The 25690-nt window shown below is 39.0% G+C and overlaps 1 protein-coding gene across 11 annotated transcripts in view; it reads right to left on the bottom strand.

The window, feature by feature from the left end:
* Window positions 1–25377, bottom strand: part of CDKAL1 (CDK5 regulatory subunit associated protein 1 like 1) — a 617913-nt gene extending 592536 nt beyond the window's left edge. For 4 of the 11 annotated variants that reach the window (XM_045162612.1, XM_045162609.1, XM_045162613.1 and 1 more), the window contains exons 1-3: window positions 24355–24398; window positions 16380–16554; window positions 15081–15193 (exon numbers count right to left, since the gene is read on the bottom strand). In XM_045162612.1, the coding sequence (XP_045018547.1) occupies window positions 15081–15193; window positions 16380–16549 (283 nt within the window). In that variant the 5' untranslated portion in view covers window positions 16550–16554; window positions 24355–24398. Of the gene's footprint in view, window positions 1–15080; window positions 15194–16379; window positions 16555–17582; window positions 17605–21886; window positions 22239–22620; window positions 22943–24354; window positions 24413–25173 lie in introns of those variants that run through there. The other 7 variants (XM_045162600.1, XM_045162601.1, XM_045162603.1 and 4 more) reach the window with 7 other exon arrangements.
* Window positions 25378–25690: the final 313 nt, after the last annotated feature.

The raw sequence follows: 25690 nt of genomic DNA, 5'->3' as shown, positions 1-25690 counted from the left end.
AAAGTTCACAGAATAGGAAAGAAGCATAATAAAATGGCTGACTTCTTAGAAACTGTCTATGATATCTGTTTCTCACTCTTGAGATATTTTCTCATTGACATTTTTAAAAATTAAAAAATAAAAAGATGTTGATAAGCCTCTGCTTAATAAAACCAATGATCCAATTCCCTTTCCTAATTAAAAGCTGACAGTACTTGGAGTACTTACTATTTTCAATGAATGTTCAGATGTAACAGTCTTATTAAAATTATGTCTATTTTGTAATTTCCTTCATTACTAATGCATGCTTAAAGAAACTGATTCTGAGATTCATTTTTCTTGTTCTTTTCCAGTCTCTGACATAGACTGGTGAGTGGTACGGTGGACTAACAAGCATATTCAACCAACACAGATGACTGAAATTAAAAAGCTATAACAGATTTACATATCTAGGCCACAGGGAAGGGTCATACCGTTAGACCAGCAGCATAAATTAGCACATTATGAAGGCATCTAAAGGAGCCAAACAAAATTTGTATGATGGATCTTTTTTTTCATACAAATATATAATGCTGATTGACTGGATTTCTTTTAATCACAAGCATTATTTAGGGGAAAAAAAACTGCTTGTATAATATGACATTTTATTACTTCGGCTCTTATCCTGAGAAGCACATCTGAAGCTATGGGGAACCTGGGGAAGGGCTGTAGATGGGAACCTATTGAAAGCATTTTGGGGACACTTAGCTGTCTCTCAGTTTCATGTACAGAAACAATTTTTTTTAAGTTATTATGAGTGCATTTTTGCTCTAACTTACAACAAATCTGTTAACCCAAAGTCATTTATGAAAATCATCTGTTATTTACCAAACCCACAAGTTTTACATATATTAAAAGACTAGGTTAAAAAACAGATCTGTCTCTTGCTGAATAATTAAGACACTATTAATCTCTGCAATAAGAATTGCCTAAGAGTATGGGCTCTGAAGTATTCAAGTGTCACAATACTTTCCTTCAATTTTTCACACTATTCCATAGCTCACAAAAAAAATTGTCAACCACTGGAAGAAAATGTCTAAATGATCGTTTTTAGCTACTGAAACAGTTGCTGAATAGTCAAATCCTCCTTTAATTATCCATTTTTTAAATAATTCAGACAAATCACACATGTATATTAGTGACACTGGCAAAAGCAGCAGTAAGAGTGAACATTTAGATATAAGCACATACACTCTCATAAACATAATGAACCCCTCTAACTGCCAAGTATGTCTTCACTTCCCCCAAGCTACATACATTTAGTAACTGAGACAATCACGTCAGAGCTATAAAGATGAGTTTTTAATGGAGCAAGATGTTAACTATTTCTAAGGATTAGTACCTTAAAAAGAGATATTTAAGAAAATAACAAAAACCGAAATGTACAAGCTATGTTGGCTGGAAACATTTTCTACTTTTAAGTAAAGGAAACAGTGGAACCACACCTGAAGTTGTCTTAGATTTATTAATCTTACCCCCAAACAAAAGTCAAGCATTTTATACTACTAGTCACAGAAGCATTCTGTGCTAGTCTACATCCAGCAAAAATCACTGGCAAATTCTATTTATATTTAAAAAAAAAATACAGATAGCTTTGACTGGACATTAAAAATATAATATTAATAGTTGTATTATCTTCTTGGGTCATAAACTACATTGGATGTAATATGCTCCATGAATTTAAAAAAAAAAATCAGGAGGTTTTCACCTAATAGCATGGGAAATGTATTCACCACATCCTATTATATAAATAATCCTCACTCCGAGTCAAATTCATTTTATTTAATTTTTGCATTCTTCACCTAGAGAAGCTATTCATAGAATCTAGAGTCTCCTTTCATCACACTACTGCCAGTAGGAAATTCAAGCAATGGAAGATCTTGGTAAATTTTCAAAGGTATTTTTACCATAAAATAACACTGCAGAATGGATAACCTATGTGGTATGACCTAAAAGCCACACAAATCATATATTTATAGCTGTTATGTTTTAATCACTGGATAGTTTTTAGAGGCTTAAAAAAAATTAATGGTTTTTGCTATACAAAAGCAACTATGTTTTCCATGAAACATTAGGCTGTCACATTAATACAAGGTTTTATCATTAATTATACTGGATTATACTAGAGTTTATGTCTACAAGATGATTGCTAAATATCTGAATTTCCAAACCATTTCCAAATAAAAATGAAACCTGGTCCTAGCAAACTTTACATGAATTAAAAATCCATTTACAAAACAGAAAATTAAACCTAAAAAATATAACCTCAATTTAATACATTTGCAGATAAAACATGCAACATTTTTTTCATCAAAAAGCAGAGTATACATATGTAAACAGTGCCACCTTTTGGTATATTTAGGAACTGAGCTTCTAAATTGTACAAAAATACCTTTAAATGTAACAGATGAAAGAGAAATTTTAAAAACACCCGTTTACAATTTAATAACATTAAAGTGTAATAAATTAGCTGTTTGTTTTAAAACTTATAAATATTTTCAAAAACTGAAGTATTATCTCATGTGTATATGCTTCCATTTCATTTTCATGAGGTTGGCAGACCACCATGTCATTTCAAAGAAAACTGAGGTTCAGAAAATGTTAATGCCTGACCCAAATAATCCCTTAGTTAAGAATGGCTGAGTCCTCAATATCTCGAAACTGCTAGTTTTTAAATTTCAACATTAATTCCTCAGTCAAATCCTGTAAGTTACAATAATGCACTGTACTGAACAACTGAACAATAATGCACACATTTCCACGCTACATAAGATTTTGCAAAATAACTGTATTATTTGTACAATGTTTTTTGTATACACTTGCAAAGAAAAGATATTTATGCTTAAATTATTACATGAAGAACTCCCACTGACTACATTCACACAGCTGTTTACATTTTACAAACACAAAAACTCTTCATCTAACACAGTATTCTTCCTGCCTCTATGCTAACAGAGAAAACCTTCATTGAAAACTAAAAAACCTTCTCTCATTTTTTTCTCTCAGGGTAAAAAAGCCCTTGTTTATGGCTTGCACATGATTTGCAACTTACCTAAGACACAAGATAAAAAGCTGCTTACAGATGAGATGGAAATGATAAGCTTCAAATATTCTCCCTAAAGCTTCTCTGTCTTAATTTGCTTTCTCGTATTTAGATGTCTGTAGAGCATTTTCAACATCTTCTATTTTTAATCTCTTTCATTGATTTCCTGAATAATTTTTATGAGACTGTAATTATTCTAAAACACCCTCACAACTCCCTGATTTTTGTAAGCTCACTAAGAATTCAGCTCTCACATGGAAAAAAGAAAATATTCAACAGTCTTATCTTTGATTCATTTGTTACTATGAATTTTACTCAAAGTGCAGTCATTGATAGTAAATTATGGAAATTTCAGAAACAGTTAATATATGTAATGAGTCCTTCTTAAATTACTGTATACCCCCAACTCAATTCAAAAGAAAGAAGAGCTGGTAAGATGGTAACTAAAATGGTTCCTGAAAATACTGAAAGAGTAAAAGCAAAGAGCAAGCCAGAGGGAAGAGTCAGAAGTACTACATCTTCTTAGAAACTGAACTCCAGAATCAAATACAATTATCAGACATTAACTAGAAATATTCGTTAAGTAGCCTCACCTCTTGTTCCTAATATATTCAAGAAAAATAAGCGCAGTGTGAGACATAAAAGCTGGTAAAGCTAGCCATTTCTAAAAATAACTTAGTGGGAAAGACTGAATATAAACATAATACATTTTGTATTCCATTTCACCCTCACAGTTCTTTCTTCATCACTGGGAGGACTGAATGCACCGCCCCCACCGCAAGAGTAAAGAACATAGAAATCTTCTCTAGATACTCTTAATTTCCCTCCACTATTTCTGATTGAATGAAAATCCCATTTTGAAGGCCCTTAGTTTTATTTCTTTTGCTTTCACCCTAGGTAGAAGCGGAAAAAAGGAGAAAATGCCACTTTCGTTGATACCCTGTTCTATATGCCCCCTTACCAATTCCTGCAAATAACTCACTTGACTACAAGCGATGCTCCAAGATCACTTCTCTCTGCAAATGCACAGGCATACACATAGGTACATGAAAACATAAAGAACTAAATTTTACTACATTTGAAGGAACATCAAAATTTCTAATACTGAATTCAATCCTACTAAATTGAAAGCAATTACTTCCAATTTATAAGAATGGATTAAATTAGATCGCTGATTCAATATAATTTGCAGTGTCCATGTCAGGCAAAGTGATAATATGAGGGTCTTACCAAGACATGTCAGGACCATGCAGTCTGGACTTGACAGCCACTAAACAGGAGTTTACTGAAAAAACTCAAGGGACTCACGCACACACACCACACACATTTATTGAACCTTTAGAATATACTTTAATTTGTATATTTTACAAATATTCTTTAGAGCATAAAGAACAAAGTTAACTTCATTATAGTCAAAAAAAATAGTTTTCATTTGTTCACTAACGCACACACAAAAAAACACCTGAATTCCTATCGTGTGCCAGGTACTGAATTTGATAATGATGAAACCACACACTGAACACTTGTGTATATACTAATATTTAATTTAGAAAGGACTGCTATTGTCATCTTCATTAGATAACTACGAATACTGAAGCATAGAGGTCCTGTGCTTTGCCCAGAGCCATAAAGCTAACACATTGCGGTAGCTGGTTTCACAGTCTGGCTCAATATTAATAGCTGGCTACAGTCTGCTCTTAATCATGAAGCTACAGTGTCTCTGAGATGCCAAACAAAGGCAAAGATGATTAAGACAGAAGGAACTCACACACCATGGGAGAGAAAAGGTTAAAAAAAAAAAAAAAAAAAAAACACACGATAAATCATCGTAAGACAGGAAGCAGCTGAGTTACCACTCCAAGTCAAAGGAAGTAAGCTGAATGGTAGCAGAGCAAGTGGAGACACAGCTGTAAAAGGAGTTACAAGGGATCTAAAATGATCAGATCAGGTGATCAAAAGAATAACCACACCACACACACACAGCCCTTATGGCTACGGCTATGTCACTTCAGTCGTGTCCGCCTCTGTGCAACCCCATAGACAGCAGCCCACCAGGCTCCCCCATCCCTGGGATTCTCCAGGCAACAACACTGGAGTGGGTTGCCATTTCCTTCTCCAATGCAGGAAAGTGAAAAGTGAAAGTGAAGTCGCTCAGTCGTGTCTGACTCTTAGTGACCCCATGGACCGCAGCCTACCAGGCTCTTCCACCCATGGGATTTTCCAGGCAAGAGTACTGGAGTGGGGTGCCATTGCCTTCAGCCCTTAAATCACCCATATACATGAATATGTGTATACAACACGACACAAAAATTCGTAGACACTTTTTAATTTGAGAATCATCATGCTACGATGAAGAAAGGACCAAACGAAAAGTCTCTGAAAATGCCTGGATGTTCAAACCATCTTGAATTAACCAAACACATGTTAGTAGGGGAAATTTTAAAGTGCTATAATTCACTCTATTCTCCTTTAAATGGAACATCTTTAACCTCAATATTTGTTAACAGATTTGGGGAGTAATGAGATACTCAAGATGTACCTTACACAAAGGTTAGTTTTTAGTTAAGCATGAAAGCAATATAATGCCAAAAGGAATCAAATGTTTATCCTCAGATTCAAAATCTCCCACTTTAGCACGGCAAAAGGACAATAACCACATTCTAGAAGAACCACAGTCAGGGCAACAGAGCAACAAGGATGTCAAGTAGTACACAATGAATGAATAATTTCACATGCAGTGTCTAGCATATGGTGGGCTGTATCCAAGCTGAATCATGCTGCCTCTGGAAAGGTCAATTTGTCCAGTTCTTACACAAGTCCTACTATAAAGTTTAAAAAGCAGTAAGTCAGAATAAAATAGAGTTAACAAACTTAATGACTTCTAATAATTTTATTAGAAGACTATTTGTAACACGAAATTCACTTTTCCTAGTAATGGCACAGCTGCAGTGATCATATAATGTAATACTGCCATCTATTGTCCAAGAGCTAAAAATACATGTCTCTCTAAACCAAACCCAACTGAAATTTAAAAGCCAAAAAAAGCCAACATTATTTTACATGTTCTGGTGTCAATATATCAAGAGTTTTTTTCCCCAAAATCAGAAAAAACAATGCCTAGAAAGATTTTCAAGCGAAGCCTTGGTGTTAATTACTCATCTGCCCATTTTCTTAAAAAATATATAAAATTTTAAAACAGGCTATTTCTAAATTATCAAAAAAAAGTTTTATAAAATCTCAAAGGGTAATATGAATATTAAGCAATTAAGCAAAAGTTTCTAAAAAGTCTATCAGTCTATGTCAATTTGTCACTCATAAAAATTCTAAAATACTGAACCTAGAAACTATTTTAAGTTGTTCAGTACCAGAATGCCAGCAATTCTGAAAAGATGTCATCTTAATACAACTCAGCACTCCACAGCAGTTTATTCACAAAAATTAATGCAACTATGTGTGAGTTGAAGTACTACCATTACATGCTACATGGCAAAAACCACCACAATATTGTAAAGTAATTAGCCTCCAATCAAAATTAATTAATTTTAAAAAATGCAAACAAGAAGTTTAAGTGACTTGAAAAAGTCAGGCCAAAAGTGGAACAGGATGAAAAATGATCTTCACGTTCTCAAAGAAAGACGATAAAAAAAAAAACGGTGAAGCTTCCCCACATCTATTAGTGAAAAATTAAGAAAAAGAACATAGAACTTTTATCCAAATAATTTGATTACCATGCACATTCACTACTACTGGACATTCACAACCTGGAGCCAAAATATTTTAGAATTCACAAGAGTAAACTCAATTTTCTCTGTATCTCTGAAAAAGGTGAAGATTCTAATCAACCATGCAGGTTCACTCTCAAATACAAGAGAGACACACCGCTCAGGGTGTAAACAACAATGACAAAGCTGACACTACTTAATTTGCATGGACAACAGTACAATCAAAACTAGTCCCACTTAGTCGGCTGTTGTTTGAAACACATGTAGCTTTGTGCTTCTTATTATGATAAGAGGACATTCCTGTTGAGACAAAAAGAGGAGAAATAACAAACTAAATATTCCCATGCTCTATTTAAAGAAGAAAAAACTAGAATGTAAAGATCAAAAAAAAAAAAAAACCAATATGTATCCTGATCTCTATCACAGTAACAGAGTCCCAACACACCTTTTTGAGATGTTTCATTCCACTTAAAGCACTGCAGGATTTAAGTAAATTTTTAGTATACAGAATTTAAATTTTAGGAACTTGAATAGAGAAAGCTATTCACTTTTTATAATATAAAGCATACTATTATTCCTTATGTAACAATTCCTTATGTAAAGCAATTTTCTCCTATTTTCTCAGTCATCTCAGGCTGATTTTAAAATAAAGACAACTTCCTTACCAGACCTTATAAGGGAAAACAGGTAAATTTTAAGGGTAAATATAATCTAAATTATACATCAATAAAGTTGCTTTAAAGTTAAAAAAAAAAAAAAAGAAAACTTACAGGAAAACCATTCATCACAATATGCCAATTAAGATATGCAATATCTTTATTACAACACTTATGAAATGTACATATTCAGCTCCATTTTCAGGTAACTTAACAATGTTATAACACTTCTATAAAGTCTACTTACTCCCTGGGCTCACAAAGGCAACAGTTGATAGTTTTCCAGAAAGTGATGCACAACATATGGCAATTAATTATATGTATCAATGGTCTCCCAAATGGAAGCACTTTAAGACCCAATTATAAAAATGATTTCTCAATTACGTTTGTCCACATTCTTCCAAATGACGGAGTCTTTCATTAATACACATGCACACCCTCGGCTAATTAATTCTCCTACACTGACTTTCATTTCAGTCTTTGGTTTTATTTAGGAAATCAAATCTGTAGCCTGTAATTTCCACTTTAGAAAGCATACTTTAGCCCCCTGAAATAGTGCTCATCTTCCACACTTCAACCATTGCATCTTTTACTTTACCACCATTCCTTATCAACTTTCTTCAACAAAAAGGGGATGTGGCTGAAGACTAAGTCTTGACTCAATTCCTTCTGAGATCACAAAGGATGTTCTTGTTTCAGGTAAGCCATTCCAGAACTCCAAGTACAGGATTCCAAAGTCTCACCCACCCAGGACAGGAAATCGTGTCTGACTCTTTGCAACCCCATGGACTATACAGTCCATGGAATTCTCCAGGCCAGAATACTGGAGTGGGTAGCCATTCCCTCCTCCAGGGGATCTTCCCGATCCAGGGATCGAACCAGGGTCTCCTCATTGCAGGCAGATTCTTTACCAGCTGAGCTACCAGGGAAGCCCTACCCAGAACAGGAGGTCTGATCAAAAAGACACTGTCTGGTTCGACTGTTTCAATCCCAATAAATAAAAGTAAATAATATATATTTAGATTTAAGATATAGATATCATCTAATTACTTTCTGTCTACAAATCCTAACATTGTGAGTTGTTTTGGTTTTTCTTCCATCTGGGCAGATAAAAGGGTCTTTAAGACTTCTTTTTAAGACCTCTATCCTTAAAAGCTGAATCCGTTGGAGAGAGACTCCATAGAAAAAACAGAGCTCAGTGATCCAATACCAACTGTCATCCCTGCCACAACTGGTTCATCCTGGTTTTATTTTGTTGGAAGACACACCCTGAAAAAAAGGTTTACTCTTCTACCCCTGCACCATCAGTTCTTCATACAAGACCAGCTTTTAATAAAATTCTCAATTTTCTAGGTGATTTAATAGTGGCAAAAAGTAACCATAAAAATATTATGACTTATGAAGAATATTCTTACAAGATTACATGAAAAGCACCTAATATAGTATTTTCACAATAACCAGGGAGAGAAAATGAAAGTAAATTACTGGGAAGTTAGTAAAAAGTATTTTCTTAAAAGTACCTTCTTACTTAAAAGAAAGTACTTTTAAATAAGAGCATAGTTTTCTAGAACATATGATATATATAAAAAGTAAAAGCTTATAAAATTAGCCTGAAATACCCACATGAGGACGTTTTACAGATCAGATATAGCTTCTATTTTAGTGGAGGAAAGGCTTTGTTTCCCTTTATATAATCCTTTCTATGTTTAACTTCTGGGCTTTAAAATAACGCTAAGATTCAACAATCTATAAGCTGCAGTCCCCTCTGCATTACAAGCACTCTGCAAATGATCACAGTAAAATTTACTTTCACTGTAATTCCAGACAGACTTCAAAACCTTCAGATAAAAGCACCATCTCTGGCTACACAATAAAGAGTTCCTGCAAGGAAATTCTGTATTACATTAAGAAAATGTTCTACTCAGCACATAACTAAACCCTTCATTGTAAACATTAATGACCAATATATATAATTTAAGTCAGCAACCTATATGTCAGGATATTTTTAAATAACTTTTTCAAAGCCTAGGTCAACAAAGTCTTTGTTCTGTCTTTATCCCAAAGCTACATAAAACTAACAATTATATATGAATGCATTTTACAAACTGTAAGACACTACCCACATGTAAATAATTGTGGCAATGGTGAAGGGGCAAGAAGGCTAAACTACAGAGGTCCATGGAAGGCAAGCTAAAAGCTCTGCACTAAGATGGCTGATGATTCTTTCACTGAATTGCACTAGAAATTCAAGAATACAAAAGTCAAGATGGGAGATGACCTTGTAATTAAGGAGGTAGGAATGGACCAGGAAGCTCTCAGCTGACACTGCTGTCTATAACTAAACAGCGACTCTCAACTTCTCGCTCAGAACAGAAGTTAATAAGCTGTGCACATTCCTGCAGCATGGAGTCCAATGGTATATATTCCTCTCACTCACCACTCCAGGAGAAAAATGGCTTCGAATAAGGATCACATGGAGAAGGCAGTGGCACCCCACTCCAGTACTCTTGCCTGGAAAACCCCATGGACGGAGGAGCCTGGTAGGCTGCAGTCCACGGGGTCGCAAAGAGTCGGACACGACTGAGAGACTACACTTTCATTTTTCACTTTCATGCATTGGAGAAGGAAATGGCAACCCACTCCAGTGTTCTTGCCTGGAGAATCCCAGGGACGGGGGAGCCTGGTGGGCTGCTGTCTATGGGGTCGCACAGAGTCGGACATGACTGAAGTGACTTAGCACCAGCAGCAGCAGAAGAGACTACTACATACAAGAGAAGAAATTTCAAAATGAAGGACAGCAAAAAACAACTACTCTAGTCATTAAAGCCATTAATATTATTAAATGTCCATACTAGACCGCCCTTAAAATGTCATAAAATTGAAAGATGCTTACTCCTTGGAAGGAAAATTATGACCAACCTAGACAGCATATTAAAAAGCAGAGACATTACTTGGCCAACAAAGGTCTGCCTAGTCAAGGCTATGGTTTTTCCAGTAGTCATGTATGGATGTGAGAGTTGGACTACAAAGAAAGCTGAGCGCAAAAGAATTGATGCTTTTGAACTGAGGTGTTGGAAAAGACTCTTGAGAGTCCGTTGGACTGCAAGGAGATCCAACCAGTCCATTCTAAAGGAGATCTGCTGCTGCTGCTAAGTCGCTTCAGTCATGTCCGACTCTGTGCGACCCCTTGGAAAGACTGATGTTGAAGCTGAAACTCCAATACTTTGGCCACCTGATGCAAAGAGCTGACTCATTGGAAAAGACCCTGATGCTGAGAAAGATTGAGGGCTGGAAGAGAAGGGAATGACAGAGGATGAGATGGTTGGATGGCATCACCGACTCAATGGACATGAGTTTGGGTAAACTCCAGGAGTTGGTGATGGACAGGGAGGACTGGCATGCTGCAGTCCATGGGATCACAAAGAGTCTGACACGACTGAGCAACTGAACTGAACTGAACCAATGAGGAACTGAAAATAATTCACCAACTTTCCAAAAGAAATAATCCAAAACCAATAACTAAAGGAAGCATTACGGTGAGGGGGGGAGTGCATTTTCTACTTAGTCTATAAGAAATCGCTCACTTGAAGAACACACTCATGAAATATATGTGTTCAAATCACACTTCTTTTAAAAGCCACTGTACCTACCAGGACAGTTTGACTGCTTTCCATGATACTAATTTAACTGTATCATGCAAACAGGTGTCCAAGTTTTGGAGAATTACATCATTTTTCCCTCAGTAGGGCAGAAAATGAAATGAAAGCAAGCAGGAATTATTTTCAAAGGTTTAAATCACCTTCTCCTCAAAATAAAAAGGGTTTGAAAGAGTCACCAAACAAACACTTACTACTCTGAGCAAGCCTCTGTGCAGTGTTACTATGGAGTAATTACATTCCTGCTGCTGCTGCTGCTGCTAAGTCGCTTCAGTCGTGTCCGACTCTGTGCGACCCCATAGACGGCAGCCGACCAGGCTCCTCTGTCCCTGGGAGTCTCCAGGCAAGAACACTGGAGTGGGTTGCCATGTCCTTCTCCAGTGCATGAAAGTGAAAAGTGAAAGTGAAGTCGCTCAGTCGCGTCCGACTCTTAGCGACCCCATGGACTGCAGCCCACCAGACTCCTCCGCCCGTGGGATTTTCCAGGCAAGAGTACTAGAGTGGGGTGCCACTGCCTTCTCCAAATTATATTCCTAGAGTTACACAAAAGCAGCAATTTCAAGTATATCCTGACATAATCTCTCTTCTTTCCTCAAATAGTAAAAAAACATCCACTTTCCTCAAATAGGAAAAATATGCACCACTGGTAACTGAGAATTCTGAATTTCTCTGTATCCTGTTTTCAATAACCTCTGTGTACATTATACATAAACTATTTTATACCTCATTCTTATCAATTACAGAGTTAAATGAAAATATTTTAGGTATGTGCTGTGCTTAAATGCTCAGTCATGTCCAACTCTTTGTGACCCCATGGACTGTAGCCCGCCAGGCTCTTCATCCTATGGGATTCTCCAGGTAAGAATACTGGAGTGGGTTGTTATGTCCTTCTCCAGGGGATCTTCCCAACACAGGAATCAAAACGCAGTCTCCTGCATTGCAAGTGGATTCTTTACCAGCTGAGCTACCAGGGAAGCCCATTTTAGGTCTACATTTGATTAATTATAAGCTATTAAGAAATAATATTTTTTATAAACTCCCATTATTTCACAATAACCAAAAGAGACCACTGGCATAGGCATCCAGAAATCATTCATATATCTAACTAAATGAGAGATTTCCTGTAGAGATCTCCTTATTAAATGTCCTGCTGAAGATAATGCTTCTGTTTTCTGGGCCTACAGCATCTAGACAAGCATGAAAAGTGGTCCTAGTGTCTACTGCACTCAAGCCAGACTAAACTGAAACCGATTACAAATTTCTGAAATGGGTAAAATCAAAAACATATAAAATTAATAAAAATATGTATCAGTAACACAGGCATATAAAATAAACCACATTAAGAAAAATAAATTTCATATTCAAGTGATTGGTTCCTTAATGTTCCCTTTTTAGTATTCCCAAATGAGAAACCAAAATTAGGTGTGCATAACAAAGCTTAACATTCTTGTGTAAATACATTAAGACTGTTACTTTACATAGAAGAGTACTGTTATAAGATTTTTTAAAAATGCTAATAGACAAAAACATTAAAATATGTTGGATATTTAATATCACATAGAAAAATGGCAACCCACTCTAGTATTCTTGCCTGGAGAATCTCATGGACAGAGGAGCCTGGCAGGCTACAGTCCATGGGGTCGCAAAGAGTCGGACACGACTGAGCGACTAACACGCAACCACACAGGATAAACCAAACTTTGAAATTTTTTTAATGTTTCAGGAAATTACCTTTAAAGTGATTTCCTTAATTTTCAAATGCACCATCAGAATGTATTAGACAAGTCTAGGCTAAATTATATAAAAATTACTAATGAACACAGAGAAGTGATTCTAAAAGCAGATTTTGAGTGGTTTTTTTTTTACCTGTTTTAAGACTGATTTCGCTCTCTAAACAATGTTATCAAAAACAAAATTAATGACATATGGTCATTTACTTATTGAAGGAAACAAAGCTATGAAAGGAGTTAACTTTCCAATCTTCCCTACTCCTAATATCTGCATTGAACCTAGGACCAGCCAATTACACATGGAAAAGCAAGTTGCTATGCTTTTATAGCATAGCATATAGACTAGCAGTCAAAAGCATGTTTTGGAGTAATGCAGGAGATTCAGGTTTGATTCCTGGGCCAGGTAGGTCTCCTGGAGAAGGAATGGCAACCCACTCCAGTATTCTTATCTCTGTCCATGCCCATGGACAGAGGAGCCTGGAGGGCTACAGTACATGGGTTCGCAAAGAGTTGGACATGACTGAGCAGAGCGCAAGCGAGATAACACAAATAAAGCATTGGGCCATTGCCTACCACAAAGCACTCAAACTATGTTCCCATCTAATACACATACAAGAGAAACAGAGATGTGTGTGCGCCAGTTAGTATACCTACGTATTTCCTAACTCTGTCTGCGGAGAGGACCTAGAAGCACTGATACTTCAGGGTGGCAATGAGCACACCTAGTGCCCAGGTCTTTGGTCTGGTTCTAAACACTAGTCTCCTAATGAAAAGGGTCAGGATTCCTCGAAAAAGTGGTTGCTTCTGAGGCTGGGAAAGGGAAAATACAAGACTAGAACCTCCTGTGGTGCCAGAAGATAAGGAAGTGATCAGAAAGCAAGGGGGGCATGTCTGAAAGACACAGGCACCAGCCTGATGAGGTCCTGTGGCCAAAGCTGGAAAAATACAAGCAACGACATGATGACAGCACCGAACCAGAACCTGTAGAATAAATATCCATGAGTCCATCTGATACAAACCAGCAGCACCAGGTGGCACAAGGACAGCGCTCCCTTACAGAAGAAAGTGTGTACACTCAGTTGCCCAGTTGTGTCCAACTCACTGTAGCCCCCAGGCTCCCCCTGTCCATGGGATTCTCCAGGCAAGGATACCAGAGTGGGTTACCGTTTTCTTCTCCAGAGGATCAGAAGAATTCAAACCATTAAATGTGGGAGGAAAGAAAACAGAAAACCACCACTACGCAACTATCACAGTAACAACTGCTGCAGACGAGATTCACCAACAGACACTAAAATTATCGAATACTAAAATTAGGATGCAAAAGGTTGAGGAAACACAGGATATTTATTGGTTACAGTGAGAAAAATAACTCAGAAGAGAAATCTGGCAGATAAGGGTTAGTGTACTAACATCATGAAGCCCCTGACGTGATGCGCTGAGGATACAATAACACTTGCATGCTCCTCTTGCCAGAAATGCATTAATTACCTTATTCTAACCATGAGAAACGAGCAGACAAACCTAAGGTGATGGGCATTCTACAAAACGATTCTCTTTCAGAAGAGTCAAGGTCATAAAAAATGAGAAAAAAATTGAGAAACTGGCACAGACTGGAGGAGATTAAGGAGACATTCCAAATAAATGTAAGGTCTTAGACTGGATCTTAGATTGGATCCTGGAACATAAAAAGGATGTAAGTGGGAAACCTAGCAAAATCCAAACAAGCTCTGTCGTTTAGATAATAGGATTGCACTAATGCTCACTTCCCAGTGAATTATACCAAAACTACGTAAGATATAAAAGGCGTACAGAAACATAATTTTGCCAGTTTTCTGTCAGTCCAAACTTATTTCAAAATGCAGAGTTTTTATTTTTCTTTTTTTAAATGAGATATATAGTCATCCCTCAGCACTTGCAGGGGACTGGCTCCCAGACCTGTGGCCGATATCACAATCCACATATCCCCAAGTGCCACATCTGGCTCTCCTATTGGAGAGCTCAACATCCCAGGACTCAACCAGCTGCAGACTGTCAGTCCAGTAGCATATGCACTGGAAAAGGTCCCCAGATGAGTGTGGCACACAGCTCAAAGCCACGTTGCTCAAGAGTCTAGAAAACATATTAGCATTTTATTTTCTCTTAAAATCATTAAGTCATGCTAAAATATCCTTTAGTTGCTGAAGCTAGAACTTATATCTCTAAAAACCTTGGCTTTAAAAAATGTAATCAATAAAACACATTACGTATCTCATTACCTGTAATTTTATATCCATAAGCAGCCAGTTGTCCAGCCATGTATTCTCCATCTGAATTATTATGAGAACAACCCCAAGTTCGTATCCAAATTTTCTGTATGCCTGGAATAGTGCTGTTAATCAATTTTAAAAAATAAGCCTCATTAAGGGATTTTTTAAAATAAAAAGCACTAGTTAATTTTTGGGCATATTATGCAAAAACACTCACTGCATTCTATTCATAAGCTATTCATTAAATGTACCAACTTAACACATAATGTTGTTACACCAAAAGTCTAAAATCAAGATAAAATAACAGTATAAAATTCTAAGACTCTCTTTCTATGTAAAGAATACCTTTTCTCCAAGTTGTATTTTAAGTTCAATAATACTAAATACTACCATTAAGTTCAATTCCTGGAAAGGTACAAACAAATAACAATAGCACAGAAGATGGTTCTAGCAGCAAAAGCAAATAAAGAAAACCTAAACACATCTGAAGGCCACTATATACTAATCACAATCTTCATAACTTAGATATAAATAACTCAACCAAAACGAAAATCTGTCACCCTACAGCACTATTAATAATAAAAGTATTCCACATATAAAAAGAGTTCTAAAAAATGTAATTTTTAGAAAGTGAATAAAAGGACTTTCAACTTGGATTGCCCTAAATAATTAACAACTAAGAAGACATTACCTTTAATGATATGGTCAAGAAAAAGTTAATAAATTTCAGGTATTAAGCAAATTTAAATTCATAGACTTTATGACTCTGTTCCAAATAATCAAATGCATCAAAGTTTTCAAGTTTACTAGATATACAAATATAAGCATATTAAAACTGCATAATCCTTTCTGGCTAGGCTGTATTAGAATTTTACTAGACACCTAATAGTATAAACAGCACAAGAATTTGTGTCAAAAGCCTTTAGTTGATTCATAAGTACTTTAAATTTGCTAAGAAAAACCACATGCCCAAACCACCACTATCTCATAAGAATCACAAAGTCCAACAAAAATTTTAATGTGGAAGTAACAAGAACATACCAACCACAGTGATATCAGAGATCTGGTTGGAGGAGAGTGGGAGGCAGGGTGATCTATCTTTGTGCCAAATACTGCCCTAGGCCAATATGCAATTTGACATCTTTAATTAATGACTTTGCTAAATATAACCATTCAAATTAAAAAAACCCTACATATTTCCTTTCAAAACTTCAAAGATTCTTTTAAAAGATACATTATGTATATCACATACAGTAGTGTCAGCCTCTCCCATGGTACGATACTGAATATAATTTCATAAAAGCTTACCTATCACTTGGTGGACTGTTTTCCTCTTGCAAATATTTTTGGGTATTTCGCCTTCGCACCTTTGGAACAACGTGCTTTCTTGAAAAATGCCTATCTTGTGGCTTTGAATCTTCTTGTGACACAATATCTTCTATGTCATTCAGGAATGTATCACAGGATGCAGAAGGCATTTTCTCTATCATATAAACAAGTTATAAATGATACGGGCATGAGTCCTCAGAACATCTGTTTAACATATCACCTATGAAATATTCTTGCCAAACTTGAATCTAATAAAGCCTTTAGATTTTAACTTCAACTTTACAGAAAATACAAGAGATACTGAAAAACAAGAAACATCGGATAAATCAGACAAATCTTACTGAGTGGGACATAAAGTACATGAAAAGAGATTTAACATTACCAGCAATCAGAGCGATACAAACTAAACCACAATGAGATTTCACTACAAATCTGTAACACACCACAGCATGCATCAGTTCAGTCGCTCAGTCGTGTCTGACTCTTTGCAACCCCATGAATTGCAGCATGCATACCACCTGTCAATTACAGGCCTCCTCCCTCCCCAGGTGCAGCAATGGCACACGTGACCCACGCCTGCCAGAGTAATTCGCCCTGAGCCATAAAGACCGGCTCAGGGTTGGACCTAACAAGCCCAGTCAGTCACAATCACCACGAGGACTTCCATGCCAGTGCTAACTTCTCTTTCACTAAAGTGGCTCAGTTAGGAGGATGTCAACTTGAGGCTACTGGGGGGCCATCCTGCCTGCCACAAAGCAGAAGACTACCCAAGGCAGGAAGTCTTTTAAGAGCTGGAGAGACGAGATACTTGAGCAGCTGGATCCAACCAATGCCTGAAGCCAGACATAGCCCTGCTCTGCCCATTCATGTGAGCTCAGGAATTCCCTGAGGCTTAAATTCATTTGAGCTGGGCTTTCTGCTCTTGCCAACAAGAGCCCTGGCTGACTCAGCACACTGCTGCTGCTGCTGTTGCCAAGTCGTGTCAGTCATGTCCGACTCTGTGCGACCCCAGAGACAGCAGCCCACCAGGCTCCCCTGTCCCTGGGATTCTCCAGGCAAGAACACTGGAGTGGGTTGCCATTTCCTTCTTCAATGCATGAAAGTGAAAAGTGAAAGTGAAAAGTGAAAGTGAAGTCGCTCAGTCGTGTCCAACTCTTAGTGACCCCATGGACTGCAGCCTACCAGGCTCCTCCATGCATGGGATTCTCCAGGCAAGAGTACTGGAGTGGGGTGCCATCGCCTTCTCTGACTCAGCACACTAGGGAAGGTGAAATGAACTACGTTTCTCCCAAACTGGTTCTATGAACTATCAGTGAAAAACTAGTTCTGTGGTCAAATAAATTTGGAAAATTCTGCCTCTCCCAGACTCCCAGTATGTGTGTGCATGCATGTATGTGTATACTACGAGAGCAAGGACTGGGAAGAACTACAGTAAAGAAACAAACTCATTTATCTTAGAAACTTTCTGAAAATTAATTTCTCATGGATTGCCTCTTCATGAGGCTGTAGATGGTACTGAAAACAGGAGGCCTGAGTGAAGCCCACCCTCAGATCCCCTCCCACATTCCGCAGACAGAAGACTGCATTCTCTTAATAGGAAATGGTTCTTTGCCCACATACCAACCTGTTACTAGGAACTACCCACCCCTCTAAGAACAACCCCTCTATTCTAACCTGCTTGAGCGCAGAATTCTAGTCATGCTCCTCCCTTACCTAATCACTAATTGTATACGGGTACTGTTATTTCTCTCCTTTAAAAAACAAAAACCTTATCATGGCCTCGCTTCCTCTACCTACTGTCTCTATCACATTTCTATCCTTTAAAACTCCTTGCAAGAACTGTCTCCAGTTTCCCCCACCCAGTCTCTCATACGCCAGGCTTTCACCCCCACCATCCCAAAACTGCCGACCTGATTTCAGTGACTCCAACAATCTACGGAACGGTCACCTCTCAGCCATCTCATGTGATCCTACCGGCGGCACTCGACACTACTGACCCTTCGTTCCCTCAAGATATCTTCTTCCCTGGCTTTTGGGATCCCACATGCTGAGTTCTCCTCCTACCGCATTAGCCACTCCCCAAGTTTCCATTGCCCGCTCCTCATCTCTCCAACTTCTCAAGGTCAAAACCCCCCCAGGGCTCCATTACAGGACGTCTTCTCTTCTTTAGTTACAGGCGCACCCTAAGTGATCTCATCCAGCCTTGTGGCCTTGAAATACTAACTATATGCTTATATAACCAGCCCCAGGCCTCCCCTGAACTTCAGACTCAGATGTCCATCCAACTGCCTACTCAACACCCTGCTTGAATGGCTAAGAGTTACTTCAAACTTAAAATCAAGAACAGAACTCCTGATTCTCTCCCGACCTGACCCCACCTGCAGCCAGGAGGATCACACAGATCCCCCCACGACTTTCTCCATCTCACTGAAAGGCAATACCAACCTTCTAACCTCTCAGGCCAAAAATCCTGGAATCATCCCTGACTTCTCTTTCCTTCACCCTAAGTCCAATACATCAGCAAAATCCCATTGGCTTGAGCTTCCAAATATCTTCAGAATCTAACCATTTCGGACCATACCCCGTTACATTCTTGGTCCCAACATTAACTCTTGCCTGGATTACTGTCATAGTCACCTGCTTCTACCCTCAATTCCCAAAGGAACCTTGCTGCACAATAAGCCAGGGATCCCTCTAAAACCTAAGTTCATCTCAGGTTTCTGATCAAAACCTTCCATTGGTATTCTATCTCAGAGTAAAAAGCCCAGAGTTAAAATCGCTACTAAGTTATATAAGGACAGGGGCTTCCCTGGTGGTTCAGTGGTAAAGAATCCAGAATCCACCTGCCAATACAGGAGACACGGGTTCAATCCCTTGTCCAGGAAGATTCCACAAGACTTAGCCACAGGACATGACACACTGGTAAGAACCAACTAGGTCCAAGGTAGCAGAAGATTCAACTTCCAGTGGGCCCTGAGCCTCATACGCTCACTGTACTACATCAGCACACGAAGTGACACAGCCACCGCACGGCAGCTCAGAGCTAACTGTGAAAGGCTGAAGTGAAGTGAAGTGAAGTCGCTCAGTCGTGTCTGACTCTTTGCAATCCCGTGGACTGTAGCCTACCAGGCTCCTCTGTCCATGGGATTCTCCAGGCAAGAATACTGGAGTGGGTTGCCATTTCCTTCTCCAGGGGATCTTCCCGACCCAGGGATCGAACCCGGGTCTCCCGCATTGCAGGCAGACGCTTTAACCTCTGAGCCACTGTAGAGTAGCCCAATTCCTGGAAATCCCCACCCCTCCCCCAAAATAAGTGGAATAATCCTCTTGCTTATTAGCCTATGAAATTAGAGGCTGGTGGTTTAGTCGCTAAGTCGTGTCCAACTCTTGGGACTCCATGGACTGTAGCCTGCCAGGTTCCTCTGTGCATGGATTTCCCAGACAAGAATACTGGAGTGGGTTGCCATTTCCTTCTCCAGGGGATCTTCCCAACTCAGGAATCAAACACAGATCTCCTGCATTACAGGCAGATTCTTTACCAACTGAGCTACAAGGGAAGCCCATGAAATTAGCCTATGAAATTACCCAGACATAAACACTAACCACACCATATTTTGGGGCCTCTTACCTTCTGATAAGGCCCACATTCTGTGGAGTGTGTTTCTCTCTAAATAAACCCACTTCTTACCTATTACTTTGTCTCTCACTGAATTATTTTGATAAGAAGAATGTGAGCTTCATTAAGTCCTGAGACTAGGTATGTGTTAATGTGCTAGTCGTTTGGTCATGTCCGACTCTTTGCAACTCCATGGACTGTAGCTCACCAGGCTCCTCTGTCCATGTTCTCCAGGCCAGAGTACTGGAGTGGGTTGCCATTCCCTTCTCCAGGGGATCTTTCCAATCCAGGGATCGAACCCAGATCTCCTGCATTGCAGACAGATTCTTTACTGTCTGAGCCACTGGGGAAGCCCTGAGACCAGGTATGTGCTCTCGATTAAAAGACTGTGGGTTCAAGTCCCAGTCTGGGTTCTGGCAAGGTTTGGGTCCCAGGCTGTGGATTCAAGTCCCATCTGAGGTGCACAGTTTCAACTCCACTCAGACACATGGGCTTCCTGGCTAGTTCATACCCACCAGGCACACACTCATCTCAAGGTCTTGGTCATGCCTGGCATGCCTTCAAACCCTTTGGAACTCTGTCCAAATGTCACCAGTGAGGTCTTTCTGAAAAACCCCACCTCGCCATGTACACGCACCTCCGGTCCCCGTCCCCCCAGCCTCGCTTTCATGCCATAGCACCTCTCTACACGCTTAGACACTACAGAGCAGCAAACCTGCCACCCGAAAATGTCTCTTTGCATGTGGGTTATTTTGAGCTGAAGACAAATCAAGGCCAAGAAGAAACTTTGACCCTCCTTCTAACTGCCAAAAGAATGTAAAGAGAAGACATGTTTCAGGAAGGGAGGCGATCCCCATAGATAACTATAGTATGAACTATGTGCACAGATGGGGAGCAACCAGGCAAAGTCTGTCTGTTAAAACTGTTACCAAACATTTGCTTTTCCATCTCATGGCAACTGCCTTCCTCCCCTTTGAGGTCCCAAACCACTACCCCCAAGATCTTTTGTCTTTAGCTGAAAACAATATTTAAGGTAAGAGTTTCAGCCATTTTGGCAAGTTACTCAGTTTCCCTGGGTCTGTCGCATGTATGTTAAAGTGTTAGTTGTTCGGTCATGCCCCACTCTTTGCAATCCCATGAACTATAGCCTGCCAGGCTCCTTTGTCCATGGAGGAGAAGAGTAGGTATCCACTCATTCTTCTCCAAGCCAGAATACTGGAATTGGGTAGCCATTCTCTTCTCTAGGGAATCTTCCCAACCCAGGGATCAAACCCAGGTCTCCCCCATTACAGGCAGATTATTTATCCCCCAAGTCACTAGGGAAGCCCATGTATACATGCCACATGCTACTACACTTTTGTTTGAGAACTGCAGAGGAAAATTTCTTCCTCCAACACAGTATCTTCATCATCTTATTACTCTCTCTTTCTACTAGGATATATACCCTGGGGGTGGGGAGGTTTCTGAGTGTTTTGTTCACTGCTTCATCCCAGGTGGTGCCTAAACTACCTAGCTCACTGCAGCTTCTCAAAAAAAATTTTTTTTTAACTGTCCACAATCCAGTCTACAAACTATGGTCCCTCTGCCACCTCCCACTCTGCCCCAACTGTAATAACCTTTCCGACATTCTCTAAGCAGACCAAGCTAGTTTCTGACTCAGGGCCTTCACACTTGCTCTTCCTCTGTCTGGAATATCATCCCCAGATATTTGGATGGCTTGCTGCCTACTCCTTTACTCAAATAACACCTCCTTGGAGAGGGCTTTTCCTAACGACCTTATCTAAAATAACCACACACTGATCAGGCATCCCACACACTCTCACCAGCCTCTAACTCCACTTTATGCTTCATTTCCCTTCATCACACTTACCTGACTCCATATATGTAACTGTGTGCGTCTTTCTCACTACAGTGTAAGCTTCAGAACAGAGGCACCCTGTCTTTTTTATCACTATATCTACAACACTTGTAACAATGCCTAGCACACAGCAAGTGCAGAATATTTGCTGAATGAAAGGATGAATAAATCTTTGTTTAAGCTGAATTTAGCTAGTCTTTCTATAACACAGAAGGAAATTCTCACACTAGATGGGAGAATTCCAGAGGAGTTAGAAGATTTGTCCACTGACAACTAGAACTGGACCCTCTCTCAACACCAAGCTCTCCCCAGATGACTCCGTTTCATTGGCAAAGCACAAATAATGCACAAGTCTGAGATGATCCTAAGAAAGAAAAACATTCCAGAAAAAAAAATGGGCAAAGGAAAAACTGGCAACACACTTAAGCAAGTCAAATAGCCATTAAGCATAGGAAAGAATGTTCAAACACACTAAGGGCCTGAGCTTAAACAAGAAATTATTTTCCATCTATCCCACTGATAACAAAGACTGACAAAAAACCAACTGTTAGCTAAAAACATGGTAGAACTGCCATACCCTTTCTGAAGGGCAATCTAGCAATACATATCAAACTTTAACACATATATGTCCTTTAGCCCAGCAATTCCATTTCTAGAAATTTACTCTAGAGAGACAAAAGAGACAAATATAAAATGCAGAGGCTCCTAAACTTGGCTGCATATCATAAACACCTGAATAAACTCACCTATCACTATTAACAAGCTTTTTACTTCCAACAAACCGGTAAAGTGAATTGTTAGCCTTCAGAAAATATTAAATAAGTGAATAATAATGAAAGTGTGAGATAGTAGTTTTGATAGTAGAAAGCAAGATAGTAGTTATGTGCTACAGAATGAATCATATAAAGTTCTCTCTCAAAGGTAGAAAAAATCAGTTTGATAAAGGAAATAAAAACAAGGTGAAAAAGGAGACATGGAAAAAGATGACACTAAATAGATAGTATAGAGTACTGGCTATTTACAGAGGTGATTTATTAGGAGAGCTTTTATAACAGCAAATACCGAGGCCCCATTTTGAATTAGAACCTCCGGAGTAGAATTTAAGGGTGGTTATGTAAAACCTGTCCAGGTGATTCCACTATACATCCCACTGAGAACCACTGTTCTTCTACGAAAGTTGTCAGCTGATGTTCATTATAGTCACCTGGGGAGCTATAGAAAATTATCAACAACAAAATCATCAACTAGTTCATGCTCTAGTTGAATCAATCTCTAGAACTCAGCCTAGCCATCAATATTTTTTAAAACTTTCCAGTAAGTCTCATGTGCTGCCACAGTTGGGAACGAAAGTCCTACACCCATAGTTTTTATAGTACGGTTCCCACACCAGCACAATTAAGTGTCACTAGAGAACTTCCTAGAAACAAAGTCTTGGGTCCCCCTCCAAACCAACTGAATCAGATACTTGGAGTAAAGCTCAGCAATCTTTAACAAGCCCTCCAGGTGATTTTGACATGCACTACAGTTTGAAAATCACTGTCCTGGAGTTGTTTTTTTGTTTGTTTGTTTTTTCATAAAAATCATCTAGAATGCCTGTCAAAAACACATCACCTAGTCAGCTGATTTTCTAAAAGGGTGCCAAGAATATTCAATGAGGAAGAGTATGCTTTCAAAAAACAGTGTTGGAACAACTGGATGGCTACATGCAAAGAATAAAGCTGGATTGCAACTTCACATCATAAACAAAAATTAAATTGATTACAGGCCTAAATTTAAGAAATACTATAAAACTCTTACAAGAAATCATAGGTGTATGTGTTTATGACATCTTTCTTATGACACCAAAAGAACAAGAAACAAAGGAAAAGAGACTGGACTTAAAACTTTCATGCTTCAAAGAACACCACCAAGAAGATACATATTTGCAAATATGTATCTTCTCCAAAGAAGATATACAAAGGGCCAGTAACATGAGATGTCAACATCATTAGCTATCAAGGAAATACAAATCAAAACCACAAGACACTTCTCACACACTAAGATGGCTAAAATAAAAAAGAATAGTGTTGCTGAAGAAGTAGATTAGATCAACCAGAGAAAAAGAATAGAATTTCTCCTAATTGGAAAAGGTGATGGACCAAGCCTTAAGGAACTCCAAATTTACCTACCAAACAGAAGAGAAACCTCCTATAATGGAGATCAAGAAGCATTCACCAAATGAGAAAAATCAGTGGGTCACAGAAGGAAAATGAAGACAGTATGTCAAACAGGTGGACATGGTCAGTGCTGCTTAAGGCAAGTGATGAAAGCTTGAGTAAAATGGATGAAAATGTTTCTTGGATTTAGTGATATGGAGATCTTGGCGTTTCCATATAATGATAGCGACAAAATCACTAAGAAATTAAAATTAGGCTACCTCTTTGCATATTACATTGGGTAAATATCACTCCCAACATGTAAGTTTTAAAATAAACGAGTACCTTGATTATTTGCAATTAGTCTCAAATCGTCTTGAAAGATGAGTCTGGAAAATAAAAACTGTTTAGAAAAGAAAGTTCGCAAGAAGTTTACAAAACCACAGTAAGGCCTCTAAAACTACCTAAAAGGGATTACACTCTCTAAATGCTGTTTTATACAGCAAGGTTAACGGTGTCCTGTACTACTCCCAATTTCTTACTGATTAGGACGGGTATGTTGACATCTGCCACATTTGCTATGACTGAGATCCAGCGTATGGCCCTAGTAATAAATACTATCCGGCACTACAATACGTCCGCGTGATCCAGTAGTAATACTACTACAAAACAGAGCAAAGAAGTAGGTATCCATATCACCCGACACCGAAAGACACGTGTTGTCCCGAGATTCAGAGACAGGTTTCACCAGTAAACAAGCAAGAAAAGTGAAAAATCAAAACACCTGCTCTTCAGACCAATTTCAGTTTAAATTTTTATTGAGATGCAGCCTTGTGAAAGCATGGTAACTGTAAAAGCCTTATCCCGTCCCACGAACTCACTAACGCAGAAAGTGGGAGAACGGAGGAAATTAAATTTTATAGTAAGCAACGAGATCTCTTAAGTACTCCTAACAGGCCTGCAGCACCTAAGGCCAAGGTCCCGGTCCTCACTTCAGGCAACGCTGCTTCCCAATGCTCCCAACCCAGCTGGTAAGTTTTCTTTCAATTTCTAAACAAACCAGCGAACGGCCACGAGAAGGACTGAAACTAGGGGAACAAGGCTCTGCCATAAAAGGAGCTCTGGTCAAACTCTGCCCCACACTGATCCACCCGCCACCCTTACCCAGCAGACGGGAAATAACAAGCCAACCAAAAGTAACAGAACCTACACGCCACTCTCCGGAAACTGCAGAGACTTTAGCTGGAGCTCGCCATGACACGTACGTGCCGCCACATTTATGTACGCATGCTCGCAGACGGCGGCCCGGAGAGGTCAAACTACACCGGCGCCGAACGTGCGCGTTCAGGTTTAACCGATTACACTTAACAATTCCTTTGACGGCAAGAGGGAGAAGACCTTCAAGACCGAGTTCTTAGAATCGTTTAATAGCTAACCTCCCCGAGCCCTTCCCTGCAGAAGGAAATGGTAGCCCATTCCAATATTCTTGCCTGGGGAATTCCATGGACAGAGAAGCCTGGCGGGTTACATACAGTCTGTGGGGTTACAGAATGGGACACGACTGAGCCACTGAGCATGCATACATGCCTGAGCTCTTACTACTGTGGGACACTGTGTTCAACGCTTTATATAAACATTATCTCCTCATTTATTTATTGTTATTTGACAGAAGAGGAAGCTA

Source organism: Bubalus bubalis, chromosome 2 (assembly GCF_019923935.1).
Source record: "Bubalus bubalis isolate 160015118507 breed Murrah chromosome 2, NDDB_SH_1, whole genome shotgun sequence".
Classification (NCBI taxonomy): domain Eukaryota; kingdom Metazoa; phylum Chordata; class Mammalia; order Artiodactyla; family Bovidae; genus Bubalus; species Bubalus bubalis.
This window is presented reverse-complemented; position numbering and strand designations above follow the sequence as displayed.